Source organism: Oryza glaberrima, chromosome 8, assembly GCF_000147395.1.
Source record: "Oryza glaberrima chromosome 8, OglaRS2, whole genome shotgun sequence".
In the NCBI taxonomy this organism is placed as follows: Eukaryota; Viridiplantae; Streptophyta; class Magnoliopsida; order Poales; family Poaceae; genus Oryza; species Oryza glaberrima.
The window spans coordinates 20,561,345-20,581,065 of NC_068333.1; the positions used below are offsets into that span (position 1 = coordinate 20,561,345).

Here is a 19,721-nt window from a genome sequence, read left to right on the forward strand (position 1 = left end):
ATCTGGAGTTATTGAGCTTTCCATTGCATGTCTGTGATTGTACCAAGTCAATCGACGTTTGCTGTTTTCTTTGCAAATAGTCCTAGACTAAGTTGCTTGCAGTTGCAGGATTATGGTGGATTGCTGACGGAGTTGGTGCTTATGGCCTTTGTTTTCTGTCAGGGGAGTTGTCTGCTCTGCAGGTCATATAAACTCTGTAAAAGTGTATATTGGCATTTCGTCGATGAAATGGGAGAGGATCTCCTCTCTTTTTTCAATAAAAAAAAGTAAATGCAAAATATATGTCCGTTGCACCGATCTCCTTTCCAAACCGAAAGTTTCCCTGCCGGCGCTTGATCCGTCACACCGATGACGCGACGCCGGTAGAGGCCCGGTACCTGTTCGAACAACCAACTGATGTGCGGCTCCTCCGCTTGCGGCTTGCCTCTTATCAACGTATCGCCGTTTCCGTCATGCGTGATCGGTGATCGATCACCGAGAGAGACCGGACGACGAGTCGAGAGAGCTCGCGCGCGCCTCGATCGGCGCGGCGGTGACTCGAGCAGGGCCTGAAGTAGCTGCACGGCTCAAGGCGGCACTCCATCACCGGACACCGGGGTCCAGACTACTCGTTTCCGTTGGAGAAATAACCACCTTTATCCATGTTGCTTATCCGTGAATTGCAACAGCATTGATTGTTCGCGTTTAATTCGCCTCGGCCATGTAACCTCCGACCTGATCCTCTTGGACACTATAAATAGAGGCCAGTTCAGGCAATGCAAGAGCAGAGAAGCAGAGTACAGCAGGCAGCTCTTCTTCTCTTTGCGAAGGTTGGCTACTTGGCCAGCCATTAGGAAACAAGTTAGTTTGGAGAAGAAGCAGAGTTGAGACTGCATTTGCATTGCTCTGTAGCCATGGGCAAGCACCATGTCACCCTGTGTTGTGTCGTTTTTGCTGTGCTCTGCCTGGCGTCCAGCTTAGCACAAGCCCAAGTTCTCTTCCAGGTAGTTTAATTTACTGACGCCTTGGTGAAAGTTTGTTAATACTTGATAATAATAATCTTGCACGGCAATATAATGTACGCGCCGCAGTCAGGAAGCTTGATTTGACCATGGGTTGCGTTTGGGTGTTTTTGCCGTACGTGCAGGGGTTTAACTGGGAGTCGTGGAGGAAGCAAGGCGGGTGGTACAACTTTCTGCACGAGAAGGTGGAGGAGATCGCCAGCACGGGCGCCACCCACGTCTGGCTCCCGCCGCCGTCGCACTCTGTCTCGCCGCAGGGTTACATGCCGGGGCGGCTCTACGACCTGGACGCGTCCAAGTACGGCACGGAGGCGGAGCTCAAGTCGCTGATCGAGGCGTTCCACGACAAGAACGTCGAGTGCCTCGCCGACATCGTCATCAACCACCGCTGCGCCGACTACAAGGACAGCCGCGGCGTGTACTGCGTGTTCGAGGGCGGCACGCCCGACGGCCGCCTCGACTGGGGCCCCGACATGATCTGCAGCGACGACACGCAGTACTCCAACGGCCGCGGCCACCGCGACACCGGCGCCGGGTTCGGCGCCGCGCCCGACATCGACCACCTCAACCCGCGTGTCCAGCGGGAGCTCACCGACTGGCTCAACTGGCTCAGGACCGACCTCGGCTTCGACGGCTGGCGCCTCGACTTCGCCAAGGGCTACTCCGCGCCGCTGGCGAGGATCTACGTCGACAACACCAACCCGACGTTCGTCGTCGGCGAGATCTGGAGCTCGCTCATCTACAACGGCGACGGCAAGCCGTCGACCAACCAGGACGCGGACAGGCAGGAGCTGGTGAACTGGGTGGAGGGCGTCGGCAAGCCGGCGACGGCGTTCGACTTCACCACCAAGGGCATCCTCCAGGCCGCCGTGCAGGGCGAGCTGTGGAGGCTCCACGACGGCAACGGCAAGGCGCCCGGCCTCATGGGGTGGATGCCCGATCAGGCCGTCACCTTCGTCGACAACCACGACACCGGCTCGACCCAGTCGCTCTGGCCGTTCCCTTCCGACAAGGTCATGCAGGGCTACGCCTACATCCTCACTCACCCTGGCATCCCATGCATCGTAAGTATCACCACCGAAATCTTTCTCATCAAATTCGTTCATATTGGTGAGCTCATTGCTGGTGCATGTGTACGTGTGTATGCAGTTCTACGACCATGTGTTCGACTGGAACCTGCAGCACGAGATCGCGACGCTGGCTGAAATCCGGTCAAGGAACGGGATCCATGCGGAGAGCACGCTGGACATCCTCAAGGCCGAGGGGGACATCTACGTCGCCATGATCGACGGCAAGGTGATCACCAAGCTCGGGCCGAGGTACGACGCCGGCGGGATCATCCCCTCCGACTTCCATGTCGTGGCGCACGGCAACGACTACTGCGTCTGGGAGAAGGAAGGCCTCAGGGTTCCTGCCGGTAGAAAGCACTATTAGCTTTAGCTATAGCGATCGAGTTGCATGGTGCTTTGCAACCCTAGATAATATATATACGTACGTGGCTCTAGCTATGAATCATGCAATTTTGCTGCGAGATGTGTACGAGCGAGCTTCGATCGATGTACGCTTCGTTATAACTAGCGTTCTTCGGAAATAAGTAAGCGGAATGTACCCTGTTAATCCTGCAGAAATGTAGGATGAATGGAATTAACTAGCTACTGTTCGTTTCGATCCTCAAGAAAGACTTGCAAGATCTTGTCAGTTGACTTCAGTTTTTTACTCCCGCTTTTAGCGGTGTGGATACCGTGGTGGATTGAAAGCTCAACTTGATCCCGTTTGGCCCAGCAATATTAGGCCGTAAGTAAAAGAATGACACTGCATATTCCGGCCCAAAGCGCACGCTCGTTGTCTCTCATTTAGCGGTCCAAAGATAATGGGACGAATGTTCTTCACAGCAACGATTTAGCCTAACTATAATGGGGCACCTTTCCTTTATAACCCAAGGAATAAGTTCACTGGTCCCTTAATTTGTCAGCGAGTCTGAAATTTATCCCTAAACCGAAATACTATATATAATTGGTCCCCCAATTTTCAAAAACGGTTCACTAGAGGACCTAGACAGTATTGTGACCGGTTTTAACCGACGTAACAAGCTGATTCAGCATGGGACCCACGCAGCCCCCGTATGTCAATTCCTATCATTTCCTTTCTCCTCCCTCCCCCCTTCTCTTCTCCTCTTTCCCTCCCATCTTCCATCTCCCCTCTCTTTTCCTTATTTGTCTAGAACTTGATACAGCTCTCGGTCGAGGAGTCCAGGCTCCTACAAGCAGTGGACGACGTCAACGGGGCCATAGGCGTGGAGAGCTGGTTTCAGAGGGGCGCACCGTGGGGCGGCTCAACGGTAAAGGCACGGAGAAGGAATGACACAATGTTTGCACCGGTGACCGACCAATGCACACAAGGTGGTGAGAGCGGAGCCACAAGTGGAGAGGTGACGGAGGCCAGGAGAAAGGAGAAGAGAGGAGGAAGAGGAAAGTGCTAGGCATTAACATGTGGGGCCCGCATGGGTGATATTTCGGTTTAGGAACCAATTTGGACTCGGTGATAAATTGAGGGATATAAACTAAACTTATTCCACTAAAATAGTCCGCACGTTGCACCGTCATCACCCTGTTCTGGCCCAACATAACCCACCATTCATAATGATCTTGGGCCGTATGCAAGTCACCACACCGTTCGAGGCTTCCAGCCCAACGAATAAACCAAAGTTTTCCCACTATCCAATTGTCCAGTAAATGGGTCCACACAAATCGGCCTGTCAAATATAGAGAAACAGTCATTGTCTCGGCCTGCTAACTTTTGGGCTTCTGTAGCCTGTTTCCCGGATGTCAGGCCCTTGACGCCCACTCAAGTTTCGGGAAGCTCCATTCGTAGCGAATCAAATTAGCCCACGTATATCGGCCTTCGTCAGAGTCAGCCTGTATATATTGGTCGGTGTCCGATTTCAGATAAGCCTTGAGGGACGCCTAACGATCAATTGACCAGCAACAGATTGTTGTCTCGTGCTTGAATGAAGTAGATTGTTAATTACTCCCTCCGTTACATTTTCATAATGTAAGACTTTTAACATTGTCCACATATACATATAGATATTAATGAATCTAGACATATATATATATATGTCTAGATTTATTAGCATCTAAATGAATGTGGGCAATGCTAGAAAGTCTTACATTGTGAAACGGAGGAAGTAGGAATAAGTATATTTTATGTCCCTGATCTCTTGCCCCTAGTCGAATCGCATCCCTCAATCGTAAAATCAGGTCCTTATCATAAAAACCAATGCAAATAGACTCCCAAGGCACTATTGAGCCTAGCTTTAGCTTATGTTGCATCCACGTGGCATCTTGACTAGGTCTGCATCCCACGTGACATCTACATGGCACTCACAATAAGAAAATTTAGGTGGGGCCCACGTGAGGCCCACATATCGGTTACATTATTTATTTCTCCTCTCCTTCCTCGCAGGCAGCCACGGAGACAAGAGGGGATTGGCACCGCAGAGGGGACAGGCGCAACGGCGAAGTAAGGTCGCAGAGGCCGACGGGTGCGGCGCAGAGGTCGCAAGTCCAACGCAGACGGAACCGGAACATCGCCGTCGCGACCACCACTAAGAGAGGCGCAAGCACTGGCCAATCGCGATGCGGCCGCCGTCACTGTTGCGGCTGTTGGACTTCCCGACGCTGGACTCGCTAGCGGCGATGGCTACCTAGGGTGCTGCGCTGGGGACAATCTCTCCCGGGAGAAAACCGGGTATAACTCATCCTCCAACTTCCAAAACCGTAGCAAATTGACTCCCCAGGTGGTTTCGGAGGCAGTTTCGTGGCACTTATGTGGTGTGTTGACTTGATCTTTATACCATGTGGCATCGATGTGGTGCTTACGTGGCACTAAAATAAAAACAAACCTTAAATAGGACCCACATGTCAGTGAGTAAAATAATAAAAATAAACTTCAGGCCCACGTGTTAGCTACCTTTTCTCTTTCTCAGGTGGATGGGGGATGGCAGCGACCGGCAAATGGCAGTGGATGGTGGCGGTAGAGAGACAGAGCACAACGGAGGGCGAGGACAATGGCGGAGGCTTCCGAGTTCGACGGCTAGGTCAGCGAGGCCGGCGGATGTGTGCTCCACTGCAAGCGACGCGCAAGCGTGGCTACGTCGATCTCGGCAAAGGGGACGACTCCCCACACTGGCTCAGCACCCTCTCCTCTTCACCGGCTCCGCACGCCGTCGCCGCCGCCGCCTCCTCTCCTCCACTCTCCTTCCCCAATGCCGACCTCGTTCTTCGCCTCCACCTCGACCCCTGCCCGACGACGACGCGGATTTCGAGGCTAGCGAGGATCACCAGGAGGGTGGCGGCAGGGAGGGAGGATAGGAGGCGGCAGCGGGGAGGGAGGAGAGGAGGCGGTGGCGAGGCTTCCTTACCTCTGCTCCCACCGTCCTACTGCTCCTACCGAGCCGCTCTGTCGAGCTCCCGCTGCTTCACCGCTCCGCCGAGCTCCCGGCTGCCGACACCAACACCGTCGACATCGCCGTCAACCCGCCGTCCTGCTGCTCCCGCTGCTCCGCCGAGTTCCAGCCGCTCCCGCCATCCTGCTGCTCCCGTTGAGCTCTCGCCGCCCCGCTGCTCTCTCCATCTCGATCGACACTGAGTATAAAGAGGGAAGAGGGAGGAGCTGAGTAACTGACACGTGGGCCCAATTTTTTTTATTTAGGTTTGTTTTTATTTTGTGCCACGTAAGCGTCAATGTCGATGCCACATGGGATGAAGACCAAGTCAACCCGTCACGTAAGTGCTACGTACGTCGAAACCGCCTCCAAAACCGCTGGGGGAGTTGATTTGCAACGGTTTTATGAGTTAGACGATTGGTTATACCCGGTTTTTGCGGTTGAGGGTGCATTTTAACCAGACCCATGAGTTGAGGACTTATTCCTATGCTAGTGCCTTGTTTGCTCTTGTGGGAAAGTAGGAGGGAAGTTTATTCTGCTGAGTCCCCTTTGCTCAGAGCGTCAAGTCAATCTTCAACCACCTGTGCTAGCTACTCCACTGCTCCATAGGCAATCATCAATCAGTAATCCGTTCTGAAAAGAAGATATAGGTGTGCGCAATCAGGAACGTTCTAGTTCGTGCTAGAAATCAGCAGCTCCTAAGTTAGCATCTCGATGACTTAAATGCTCGCTGCGGGCGTCCGGCGGAGATGAAGTTTGTGATAAACTTGGTCATGACATTCATATATGTGCCTGTGTACGGAGTATTCATCAGCAAACATACACCTACTTCTACCTTATCCATTTGGATTGCTCATGGCGGCTTTGATATGGAATTTGTAATGAACTTGGTTATGACTTATGACATACTGATACTCGTAACATTCATAGATACTGACATAAATTCATCAACTACAATAGATGAGATGGCTAGTCTTAGTAGAACAGTAGTCTCTCTTTCCGGCTTGCTCCATTGGCTGATGACGATGAACAACTCGGACTCATTGATTCCAGCATTATCTGATTCTCGCATTTCGAGGTCCGGATTAGGGTCTCACCGAGATGTGGATAGAATTGCCATGTCAGGAATTGAAGGAGGACGAGCCATATGTGCATATACATGACGGGAGATCAAGCGGCCAGTCAAGAGGCTAACTGCAACCCTATTATATACGATCAGCCTGCTAGAACACGTAGCACTGTCTTTTTTGTCTGAACTCTGAAGATGAAAGTTCAGAGAAATGCTCGCCTTATCCAATCCGGCGATGGATGGAGGAGGAGGTAGCCGGCGCCCGCCTCAGGCAGTCGTCGCGATCACGCCGCCGCATCCCGTCGCCTTGAAGACCGGGCCCCGACGCGGCCGACGCGGCGCCTACGTGGCCATGCTTTATTGCCTTATCCATATCCACGCCATTTATTGTGGTCGTCTCTCCTGATCATTCTCATTCCCCTGCCTCGGTGACCGTGCCCCCGGTGTTCTATATATGCCCCCCGACGTCGAGGTCATTCGCCACAAACACATCGATCATCCATCATCTACAAGAGATCGATCAGTAGTGGTTAGCAGCAACTCACTATCGAACACGGTTTCAGCTTACACAGATATGAAGAACACCAGCAGCTTGTGTTTGCTGCTCCTCGTGGTGCTCAGCAGCTTGACCTGTAACTCGGGTCAAGCACAGGTCCTCTTCCAGGTACGTAGTACTCTACTACCCATCACTTTCTGTGAAGACTTTTGCTGAAGAAACACATTAGAATTTTGAGATATTTATGTGTGATCGATTGATCACTTACCTACTTATAACATGCATCATGCAGGGTTTCAACTGGGAGTCGTGGAAGCAGCAGGGTGGCTGGTACAACATGTTGAAAGGCCAAGTCGACGACATCGCCAAGGCCGGGGTCACCCACGTCTGGCTGCCGCCGCCGTCGCACTCCGTGGCGCCGCAGGGGTACATGCCGGGGCGTCTCTACGACCTGGACGCGTCCAAGTACGGCACGGCGGCGGAGCTCAAGTCGCTGATCGCGGCGTTCCACGGGAAGGGCGTCCAGTGCGTCGCCGACGTCGTGATCAACCACCGGTGCGCCGAGAAGAAGGACGCCCGCGGCGTGTACTGCGTGTTCGAGGGCGGGACGCCCGACGACCGCCTCGACTGGGGCCCCGGCATGATCTGCAGCGACGACACGCAGTACTCCGACGGCACGGGCCACCGCGACACCGGCGAGGGGTTCGGCGCGGCGCCCGACATCGACCACCTCAACCCGCGCGTCCAGCGGGAGCTCACCGACTGGCTCAACTGGCTCAAGTCCGACGTCGGCTTCGACGGCTGGCGCCTCGACTTCGCCAAGGGATACTCCACGGACATCGCTAAGATGTACGTCGAGAGCTGCAAGCCGGGCTTCGTCGTCGCCGAGATATGGAACTCGCTGAGCTACAACGGCGACGGCAAGCCGGCGGCCAACCAGGACCAGGGCCGGCAGGAGCTGGTGAACTGGGTGAACGCCGTCGGCGGGCCGGCGATGACGTTCGACTTCACCACCAAGGGCCTCCTGCAGGCGGGCGTCCAGGGCGAGCTGTGGCGGCTGCGCGACGGCAACGGCAAGGCCGCCGGCATGATCGGGTGGCTGCCGGAGAAGGCCGTCACGTTCGTCGACAACCACGACACCGGCTCGACGCAGAAGCTTTGGCCGTTCCCCTCCGACAAGGTCATGCAGGGCTACGCCTACATCCTCACCCACCCCGGAGTCCCCTGCATCGTAAGCAAACCATGCATTATAGTATTATATACCATGTCCTGATTAACCTCCACCGTACACGTGTCCTGATGAACGCTTCTTGTGGCAGTTCTACGACCACATGTTCGACTGGAACCTGAAGCAGGAGATAACCGCGCTGGCGGCGATCAGGGAGAGGAACGGCATCAACGCCGGGAGCAAGCTCCGGATCGTCGTCGCCGACGCCGACGCATACGTCGCCGTCGTCGACGAGAAGGTCATGGTGAAGATCGGGACGAGGTACGACGTGGGCAACGCGGTGCCGTCGGATTTCCATCAGACGGTGCACGGCAAGGACTACTGCGTCTGGGAGAAGGGGTCCCTCCGCGTCCCGGCGGGGCGGCACCTATAGCGGGCTCAAGCCCTAAACTGAACGGGATAGTCATGCTCAAACCAGTTTCTACACGGCAAGAATTTACTGATTCTTATACTTTTGCAGTCAATTAAATTATGGTTTTTATATATGTAATTTTGTTTCCGATTGTAGCGTTCGAATAAGTAGGCGGGGCATATGTAGCTTGCCAGTTAATTGTGTTTGTATCACGCAGTTTGTAACCGTTGGTGCAATATATAATGTCAGGTTCAGGATGCAGTAAAAAATCATACTGCACCGATCAGTGAGTTTTTATATACTCCTTTTAAAAGTGAGCACCAAGTATAGTTTTTTTTTATTTACCAACTGCTTCATCATGTTTTCTATCAACTACTCTATGTAATAAAATAATCTCTCTACATATACGCCTCTATCTTATTTCATTTGGGATGAAATTGTCCCAAAAACTTTAATTTGTTTTCTTGAAGACTTACAAAAATAATCTTAAAAATGGGGGGGGGGGGAACCCTCACATATACCTGTCAAATTGTGTACTCCCTCCGTTTCGAAATATTTGACACCGAGCACATGTTTGACCGTTCGTCTTATCCAAAAACTTTTATGAAATATGTAAAATTATATGCCTACATAAAAATATATTTAACAATGAATCAAATTATAGGAAAAGAATTAATAATTACTTAAATTTTTTGGATAAGACGAATGGTCAAATATGTGCTAAAAAGTCAACGGCGTTAAACATTTCGAAACGGGGGGGAGTATAAAGTAAGATTTTAGAGGGGTATAAAGTCATTCTCGATTTCAAATGAAGCCTCGGCACATGTAATGGACTGCAGCAAACTCTCTCTCTCTCTCTTTTTTTTTTTGCCTTCAATAGAAAAACTAAATAGCCCCGGGTGTTAGATAACAGTGATCGAGCTGGTTGAGATGGAACTAACGAACTGTGAATGCGAGATACTGATCCTAACACCTTTTTGTAAGCACATGCTCCACACATATCTTATCCATGCCTGCAAATCGCTTTGTTTGTATAAAAAGCGCAAAACTTGAGAAGCATAAGCTGTGAAGTGTACTATGCATCGACAAGTACTTAGGAAAAAAAAGGACGAACCAAAGGTATGTATATCCAAATATCCAAAAAAGCGAAAATCCACATGCATGTGCGGATAAGCCGGATATACTTCCATGTGTTGGGTGCTGTTGCACGGTCGCATCACATCGGTGCGCACGGGAGATCGATGATGATGATCAGATCGCATCTGCGGACGAGGGAAATCCACATGGTTTCGAGCAGAGGATCCGGGCCCCCTGGCGAGGTCGGCATGAGAGTCGAGAGGTGGTGGGCTACGCAGTGCCCACCGCACACGCACTTTATTCCCAAATCACCAAGGTCGGCACGTACGGAGAGTGGCCCGCGCGGTCACGCGCGCGCGATCGGTCAAGCGCTTTTTTTTTTTCCCCGTTATTTCTTCTTTCCGGAAGGGCCCAATCGCACGCAGGAATCTGTACGTGAGGTTTTTTGGCGGCCCTGCAACTTGCCGTGCCATCGGCGCGGCTTGATTGGCGAACCGACCAAAATGTACAGCGCCGTTTTTTTGGTTCCTATATACCCCCCCCCCCCCCCCCCCAGCTGCTGCTGTCCCGGCGTCTCGTCCGATCGATTTCGTATAGTATCATATCACTGATGAAAGAGGCAGCAGTGCAGATCGGCACGGAAGGTAAATGTGAGTGAACTACTCCGTCCCAAAAATAGAAAAAAGGGATAAACCCTAGTTTCCGTGTGCAATGTTTGACCGTCCGTCTTATTTAAAAAAACTATGAAAAAAATTAAAAAGACAAGTCACGCATAAAATATTAATCATGTTTTATCATCTAACAACAATGAAAATATGAATTATAAAAAAAATTTCATATAAGACGGACAATTAAAGTTGGACACGGAAATTTAGGGTTTGCCTTTATTTTGGGACGGAGGGAGTACTGAGCTGAAATTAACACCAGGACGGTGAGGGTAGATGAATGAATGGATGATTCGCACTAGCTGAACTGAATGACAATGGAATGAGTTCGCTGCTCAAAGGATAACGCAATATCCCGTGCTATATACTACTCCCTCCGTTTCACAGTGTAAGTCATTCTAATATTTTTCCATATTCATATCGATGTTAATGAATATAGACATATATATTTATCTATTATATTATTAAAACAGCTTTGAAAGGAGGCATCACGTTCGCTGTGGGGGCTAGAAATTCCCACATTAATTAGAGAAAAAGAAAAAAAGAAAAGGAAAGTCTAAGTAGAAATACAATTTAAAAATAGCTGAAATTCGGAATTAAAAATAAGTAATATTGAAAGAAGTTTCCATATAGGAAGACAATACGAGATTAATGAAAATTTGAAATAAAAATAAAATAAAATCCGAAATTAGCAAAAAAAAAGTCTAAGTAGGAATACAATTTAAAAATAGCTGAAATTCGGAATTAAAAATAAGGAATATTAAAAGAAGAGTCCATACAAGAACCCAATACGAGATTAATTAAAATTCGGAATAAAAAAATAAAAATCGAAATTAGAAAAAAGAAAAGAAAAGAAGAGTTCAAGTAGGAATATAATTTAAAATTAATTAAAATTCGGAATTAAATATAAGCAATATTAAAATAAGAGTACATATAAGAACCTAATAGTAGATTAACTAAAATTCAGAATAAAAAATAATATATAATCTGAAATTAGGCAAATTAAAAAGAGAGTTAAAGTAGAAATACAATTTTTAAACAATTGAAATTGAAAATAAAAATAAAAATATCAAAAGAACACAATACGAAAAATAAAATAAATTCTGAAATTAGAAAAAGAAAAATAAGATATTAGCTAGGAATACAATTTATAAATAACTAAAATTGGTGATAAAAAAATAAAGATTACTAAAAGAAAAGACCATCTGAAACACATGACGAGATTAATTAAGTAACATGCCTATAGAGGAGCATAGTGGTGGCGGTTGATAGAACATCTAAAAACTACAGCAAATAGAATCCTAATGACGACTAAAAAGAAATACAACAGGCAGGTCGTGAAGCAATCGGTCAAGGCGGTTGGCGGGACTTCTAGAAAGTAAAAAAATAAACCAAATGATAATCATATTTGATTTTTAAAATCTCGATTATAATAAAAATGAGAGGCAGCGAGCAGGTCGTATAGGAGTACAATGGCAAAGTTGCCGATGATTGGTGGGCCTTCTAGAAAGTAAAAAAAAAGAGTAAATTTCACAAAACTACATATACTTCGATCAAATTATCACAAAACTACAGATTTAACATGATGTATCACAAAACTATAGATTTAAAACTAATTTTATCACAAAACTACATATTTAAGGTAAAATATCATAAAATTATAAATTTAATAACAAAGTTATCACAAACTATAGGTTTAATATCAATTAATTATAAAACTTGGACATTTACAACTCAAAACATAACATTAGTGCAAAGGATTTAAACCCCAAAATATGTAGTTTTGTGATAGTTTTATTATTAAATATGTAGTTTTCTGATAATTAGTCTTAAACATGTAATTTTGTGTTAAATTTGTTACTAAATCTGTAGTTCTGGGATATATGACCTTAAATCTGTAGTTTTGTGATAATTTGGTCAAAGTATGTGTAGTTTTGTGAAATTTACTCAAAAAAAATGAATTCCAACGATAGTTATGTTCGACTTTTACAATTCTAATGACAATAAAGAGTATGCAGCAGACGGGTCGTAGAGGAGTATAGTGGCAGCGTTTGACGGGATTTCTAAAAATTATTAAAAAAAATGAAACTCAACAAGACAATAAACTCCAATTTTTAAAGGTTCGGGTTTCTAAAAAGTAAAAAAATAAACCCCAACGATAATCCTGTTTGATTTTAAAATCTCAATGACAATAAAGAAGGGCGGCAGCGGGTGAGCCGTAGAGGAGTACAGTGATAAAGTCGCTGACGTTTTGGCGGAACTTATAGAAAGTAAAAAATATAAACTTAAACGATAATTATGTTCGATTTTTAAAATAGCAATGACAATAAAGAGACGATGCGGTGGACGGTCATAGATGAGTATAATGGAAGTGTTTGATGGGACTTCTAGAAATTATAAAAAAGATGCCAAACAGGACAATAGACTCTAAAACCTATAAGTTTTTAGATCCATTTTTTAAAGATTCCAAGGAGAATGAATAGAAAATAGTGGTAGATCGGGTAAGCAAATAAAGAATAATATGAAAGAAGTAAGAGGTAGCAACTGTTGTGACTTTTAAAAACTAAAAAAATTAGAAACACGAGGATAATAAGGTGTAGTCTTTAAAAATCTTAAGACAATGAGATAACTATTTAATAAATTTGAAGTAAAATCATATTAAATATATATAATTTTATATGGGTGCTAGCCGCGTAATTGCACGGGCCACCCAGCTAGTTTAGATTCATTAATATCATCATAAAATGGGAAATGTTCATCATAAAATGGGAAATGTTAGAGTGACTTATACCGTGAACGGAGGAAGTAAGTAGTAGTGTACTACTTGTCATGAGCGCTGTACGCCTGTACCAAGCAGCACCCGCGGAGGGACAAAGCGGTCTGAACAGAGTGGCAATAATTAGCTAGAACAGCACTTAAACCCCTACTATATTATATGTTACTCCGTAGTACTAAGCTTAACAACCCAAGTAGAAAGACTTCAGAATCCACAAAAAGTTTTTTTAGTTAATTAATCATCATTTTTCATGTGTCCAATCAAGACTTTCCTGAAGATAGGGACCGCCATGATTTAGTAAGTTTGGAATATTCGTTACTCTTTTGCAATTGGTCTAAGTAAATAGCTTGAGATTTATATATTGGAAACAAGCTTCTTCAATAAACAGAGTATCTGGGTGAGAGAAATGCTATTTTAAAATCTTACAGCTTATTTTGTACTCCATCTTTGCAATAGCTTATTTTGTATCTGGGTGAGAGAGTAATAGTTTTCTACCATCTTTGCAAACTTTAAAATCCAGAGTAGATGTATATAGTAACAAATTAGCAAATGTGGTGATAAATAGCATTGACACTGTTCACATCCAAAAATATTTTTTCTATGAGAAGTGCACATTGAATTAGTATTACGGAAGGAAGCACCATTGATGTGGTGGTGGAGTCGTGGATGTATGACTCCACCCAATAGGGTTCAAATCCTATGCCCACAAATATTACACACATGCAGGTGATATTTCAGTAGGATTTTAATGATATAAGTGATATGCCGTTGGTTTCCATCTCTTGAGCGTGTGTTAGCAATGTTTGTTTTGCAATAAATACAACCATACAATTTTCTTTAACAATAAATTAATTGTTTAAAGTTATTAATTGTCACAGTAGGAATATTAATAATCAATGGTGACAAGTAAACGAGGATAGAGGGAGTAGTAATTTCTTAGACATGCTTTCCATCTTTTGGATCGTGTGTTAGCGGGCGCATGTGCGGGATTTTTAATTTAGTTTTGACCACTCGTCTTTTTAAAAAAAATATTTATGTACACTTATAAGTACGACATATTAGCAATGTTTGTTTTGCCATAAATACAACCATATAATTTCATTTAATAATAAGTTTAATTGTTTAAAGTTATTAATGACAAAGTAGGAATATTTATAATCAACGGTGACAAGTAGTAATGTCGTAGACATTTTTCATAACCATTTTGGGTACGCAGGAGTGTCCATGCACTTATAGGTCGTAAATTGACTTTCCTAGTACAACATAAGGTGTGTTTAGTTAGGAACCGTATCCTCTGACATTACACACTAATGTCACGGTGTGACATTTTTGAATCCGGACCATCCAAACTAAATCAATGGCTATAGATTAATTGGCATACAGGTAATCAAATTAATTAGCAGATTATGTAGTTAAACATTACCATACTTAATGAGTAGGAAATTTTTTTAGCACTAAAGTAGTCCCTTCATGTTCAGTAACATGAGCCCACCAACTTGTAGATTAAGAGAATTGTCTTTTTCTGATGGAAGATGTGGCAACACAAAGAAAATTAATGCACGAGATTTATTCCTTAACAGGTTCATATGCTAATCATTGCGTCTAACAGGTAAGAGCAAGTTTAATAGTATAGCCAACTACTAGCTCCAATTCATCTATAGCCAATCTAATAACTCATTTATACAATAGTTACATACTACACTATTAATATTTGGTCCCGCCTGTCATACACACACTGCGTCTTGGAATCCGTGCTATAATTGGCTACAAATCTGTAGCCCACTACCCTTCTCTCTCCTCATTTATCTTCTTAAAATATGTTTGCAGCTGGCTTATAGCCTGCTATTGTACCTGCTCTAAGTTAAACCTAATTATCGACATGTGCTAGTTACTTGCCTGAATTTGCCTGAATTTGTTTAACTACATAATCTACTAATTAGTTTAATTAATTGCATGCCAAAAAATCTATGACCTTTGATTTAGAATGGATGGTGTGGATCAAAAGAATGTCACACGGTGACATTAGTGTGTAATGTTAGAGGATACGGTTCCGTAACTTCCGTTTAGTTTACGCCAAAATTAAAAGTTTGGTTGAAATTGGAACGATGTGACAGAAAAGTTGAAAGTTTATGCGTGTAGGAAAGTTTTATTGTGATGAAAAAATTAAAAGCTTGAAGAAAAACTTTGGATCTAAACTCGGCCATACTAAGATATAATATATTGTTCATTTCATCCTAAACGTTAAACGTTTTTGAAGGACCACTAACTAAACGGTACTTCCTCCATTATAAAATATTAATCTAGTACTTGATCAGACATAACTCAGTAATATGAATTTGAATAAAGGTTCATCTAAATTCGTAGTATTAGTTTGTGTCTAATTCATTACTAGATTATTGTATTTTAAGACTGAGAGAGTACTACTAACCAAGATTGCATTTCGTAAGCGTGCTAATTATCCCCTGGTTTATCAAAAAAACATTATATCCTGGTGGCCCAATCAACGATCAAGTAGTTTCAATCAAAATATGTGGAAAATCCTAAATTCTTCATACCATACCGGCTGTCTTTAGTTCCCTTCAAACTTTTAAAAATTCCGTCACATCAAATATTTGAACACATGTATGAAGCACTAAATGTGGACGAAAAAAACCAATTGCACAGTTTGCATGTAAATTACGAGACAAATCTTTTGAGCCTAATTACGTCATGATTTGACAATGTGGTGCTACAGTAAACATTTGCTCATGACAGATTAATTAGGCTTAATAGATTCATCTCACAGTTTACAGGCGGAATCTGTAATTTATTTTATTATTAGTCTACATTTAATACTTAAAATGTGTATCCGTATACTTTAAAAAAAATTGAAAAGAACTAAACACAGCCTAGTTACCAACCACTGGTTCCAATGCAAAAGAAAAAAGGGAAAATTACAAAAACCACCCCAAATGTCACTCTAAGTTTGAGATGCCTCCCCATAAGAAGATTTGTTGCAAATCCCCACCTCCTAATTCACCTTGGTTTGATTTAGGCACCTTCTCTCCATACGTGCGTGATTCCTAAAGAATCTCGTGGCGAAATCAACCAAGTCCCACTCGGCGAGAGCAAGAGATTATGCTGCTTGTTCTATATAAGGCGATCATTTCGTTGTGTTATCATAACCATTTCACTGTGTTTTTTATGGTATACTAGCTATATATTTCAAACCAATATTATTTATACTGAACAACATATCATGTTTTTTTTTTCAAGGACGTAATGAGCATATAGAAACATTTGAACATTAAGCAGTAATCATATGGTCAGATTAGACCTGCATAATTTCAGCTGCTGCAATTGGTCAGATGACCCAAAATAGCAAGTTTCAGTACAGTTTAATCAGAAAATTAAGGCCACACAATCTAATGCAAAAAGGGACCTGTTGACAAATCATCACGATGAGCGGGACTTGGCTAATTTCGCCATGAGATGCTCCAGGAATTACGCATGTGTAGAGAGAAGGTGCCTAAATCAAACTAAGGTGAATTAAGAGGTGGGAATTTGCAACGGATCTTTTTATAGGGGGCATCTCAAACTTAGAGTGATATTTGGGGTGATTTTTGCAATTTTTCCAAGAAAAAAAATCTTGACGGTTTCCTGCTCCATAAAAAAGATCGAAGTGTTTGAGACGTTTTTGACAGTGACCATAGTATTAGCATTCGCAGTGGACACTCCGCGCCTAGGAGCTGTCTCCAATCTGTCCGTGTCGCTTTCAACGCGAATACGCGACCACGCCTCCTCCACGGGGCACCGAACCTTTTAGCTGCCACCAAACATGGAAGGGTGGCACGCTCACTGGCCTCTTTTGTTCGGAAAAAAAAAAAACTTTTCTCCGTGGACCCCAGGACGGCTGGACTCCGAGCAGACCGCAATAATTATTTTTTTTGGTGTATTAAGCAACATATGGTTCTCATTTTTATTTGGTGCTGGAATCGAATAAAGAATCTGTCTACGACATAGGACATGCCTACTAGTAACAGAGTGGGAGTTTAATTGTGCATGTGGGGATCACTAATTCACCATGTTTTACTTTTACGCTTGCCATTCACCCCGACGTGAACTTGTGATTAGATTCACCATATAAAAAAACAAAAACCAAAATGCAATCTCACTCTGCTGTGCCTATGACCTTCACGTACTACCTTTCTCCGTTTTCAACTAATGGTTAAGGTTAATGTTCGCTACTACACTTATTTTTGCCGTTAATTATTCAAAAAGTATATTTATTTTATTTTATAGAGAAATTTATATAAACAAAACTTTTGCACGAAACACATCGTTTACTAAGTTGATGAATAGTGCCAATAGAAAACAAGATAGTAGATCAGCCAAGAAGCTCATCCGAACACAACCTTATTATAGTAAATTCATATGATTTACAAGCATTTTCTATGTGTGTTATATTCCATGAAACAGAATGGAATATGCATGCCCACGGAGCTCCTAAACGGTGTGGTTTTCACAAATATTATATATATAATTTTTATGAAACTATTCTAAATCTATTTTTTAATTTCATAATATTAAACGAATTCATTTCCACCCTCGAATGGTTGTAAAGAAAATATCAATGTATTCGGCCATTGAACTTTTCAGTACAAGTGGTAGCTAGGAAGGTGCCAGCAAGTTTTTAACATTTAGTACAGTACTCGCTTGGTAAAAAAATCAACTCCTGACTATGAATATGGATAAGCCTCTGTCCAGCTTTATAGGTATTATTTGATTTATTTGAGATGAAGGGTTAGGGCTATAAAAAAAGCTCAAGGCTCACGAGAAACTCGAGTTTGGCTCGTCTCGAGCTCCAAACGAGCATAACCCGAGCCTGAGCAAAACCTCATGGGTTTTACCGAGCTTTGATTATGTACGGTCTATATTGTTTGTCACCTTATTGATTTAATAAAGTAATGAATAAATGCATATTAGTATCCATACACAACAAATTAGCATGCGCTAGCATAAATGTATTTATCTTAGTCCTTTCTACTATTTTATTAGTTTGATTATCTTAAAAAATAATTATATTTATCAAGATATTATAATTAAAATATACATCATACTACTTATGGCCGAGCTCAAACCGAGCTTTCCTAAAAACCGAGCTTTCCTAAAAAGCTCGAAGGTGTAATAGGCTCGGCTCGAGCCCGGGCAAACAAGCTCGCTCGAGCTCGACTCATTGATAGCCTTACGGAGGGTGCACTTACTACTAATAACTTTCAAATCCCCCCCCCCCCCCTCCTCCGCCCCAGCGCACATTTGATCTTGGTTCATTTACTAATGTCACTAGTTGTATTAAATTGTGAGAGCCTACTCGGTTTGGATTGGTTTTCATTATTGTTTCTGATATTGGTTCATTTACTAGTGTTTTGATCTGTACTACTCCCTCGGACCCATTTTAAGCGCATACATGAGTTTTCGCGTCCAATTATGATCGTCTACCTTATATAAATTTTTTTATGATTAGTATTTTTATTGTTATTAGATGATAAAACATGAATATTACTTTATGTGTGATTTACTCCCTCTATCCCTAAGGGCATGTTCACTTTGATGCCAAAAAAAAAACCTTACCAAATTTTGGCAACTGGCAGGATTTCTTATATAGTTACCAAAATTTGGCAGCAAACTAAATGTAGCCATTTTTTTGGCAACTTTACCAAAATTTAGTAAGGTTGAAAATGGTATCAAAGTGAACAGGCCCTAAATATAAAGGTTTTTGGTTGAATGTGACACATCATGTCTGTCCATGTTCTCTGTACTAGAATGTGTCATATTCGGACAAAACCCTTATATTTTCGGATATGGAAGTATATTTTTGTTATTTAAAATAAATAAATAAGACAGACGATTAAAATTAGATACGGAAATCATGGCGGCGTTTAAAATGGGATGGATTGAGTAGTATACTGTACCAGCATACCCTATGTACTCATAGGAAGACTTCGACATTTTCAAACACTTGAGGACAACTTTCCAATTCAATAACAATACTACTCCACACGTGGCTGAAATGGCTGAAAAAGTTTCAGGTGAGAACACACAGAGGCAGAAGTTCTGCTTTGTTTTTTTTTAAAGAGTTTCTCAGGGCCCCCTTTCTTCTTATCCAAAAGAGCAAATCCTTCCCCCCACGGTGGGGCCCACAGTACCCCTGGCCCACCCTACCGACATTCTATGGCGCCACGTCAGACAAATCGAACGACCTGCGGGGATCCTCGTCATCATCCGGGACCCACCCCCACTGCCACTGGCATTCCCATCCCAATCCCATTATTCCGCCGCTGACGTCACGCATCCCATCACACTCGTCACGTGACCCACCACCTCACCGTCCAAACTCCGCTACCCCCCGCAAGGCGAGGCCAAAACTGGAATAGAAAAACCGGAGGCAGCAATACGCGCACGTTTCACACGTTTTCTTCGCGCCCCACTCCCCCCACCTGTGCGCCTTTTTTCCTCTTTTTTTTTTTTTGGGCGCTCGCGTGGGGGATTAGATTAAACTGAGATTAACGCTTGTCCTGATGCTCCCCCGCGTGCGGTTCGATGTCAACCCCGTATTTAAGCGCGAGTCCCG

At 43.9% G+C, this 19,721-nt stretch overlaps 2 protein-coding genes across 2 annotated transcripts; both read left to right on the top strand.

Moving 5' to 3' along the window:
- Positions 1–804: 804 nt before the first annotated feature.
- Positions 805–2,435, top strand: LOC127782967 (alpha-amylase isozyme 3E). The gene is made up of 3 exons (XM_052310259.1): positions 805–983; positions 1,127–2,065; positions 2,151–2,435. The coding sequence occupies exons 1-3, from the start codon at positions 894–896 to the stop codon at positions 2,433–2,435; spliced, it is 1,314 nt and encodes a 437-aa protein (XP_052166219.1). The 5' UTR covers positions 805–893.
- Positions 2,436–6,706: 4,271 nt separating this feature from the next.
- LOC127782515 (alpha-amylase isozyme 3D) lies at positions 6,707–8,892 on the top strand. Its single transcript, XM_052309758.1, has 3 exons — positions 6,707–7,181; positions 7,306–8,244; positions 8,333–8,892. Exons 1-3 carry the CDS (start codon positions 6,972–6,974, stop codon positions 8,612–8,614), a joined length of 1,431 nt encoding a protein of 476 aa, XP_052165718.1. The 5' UTR covers positions 6,707–6,971; the 3' UTR covers positions 8,615–8,892.
- Positions 8,893–19,721: the final 10,829 nt, after the last annotated feature.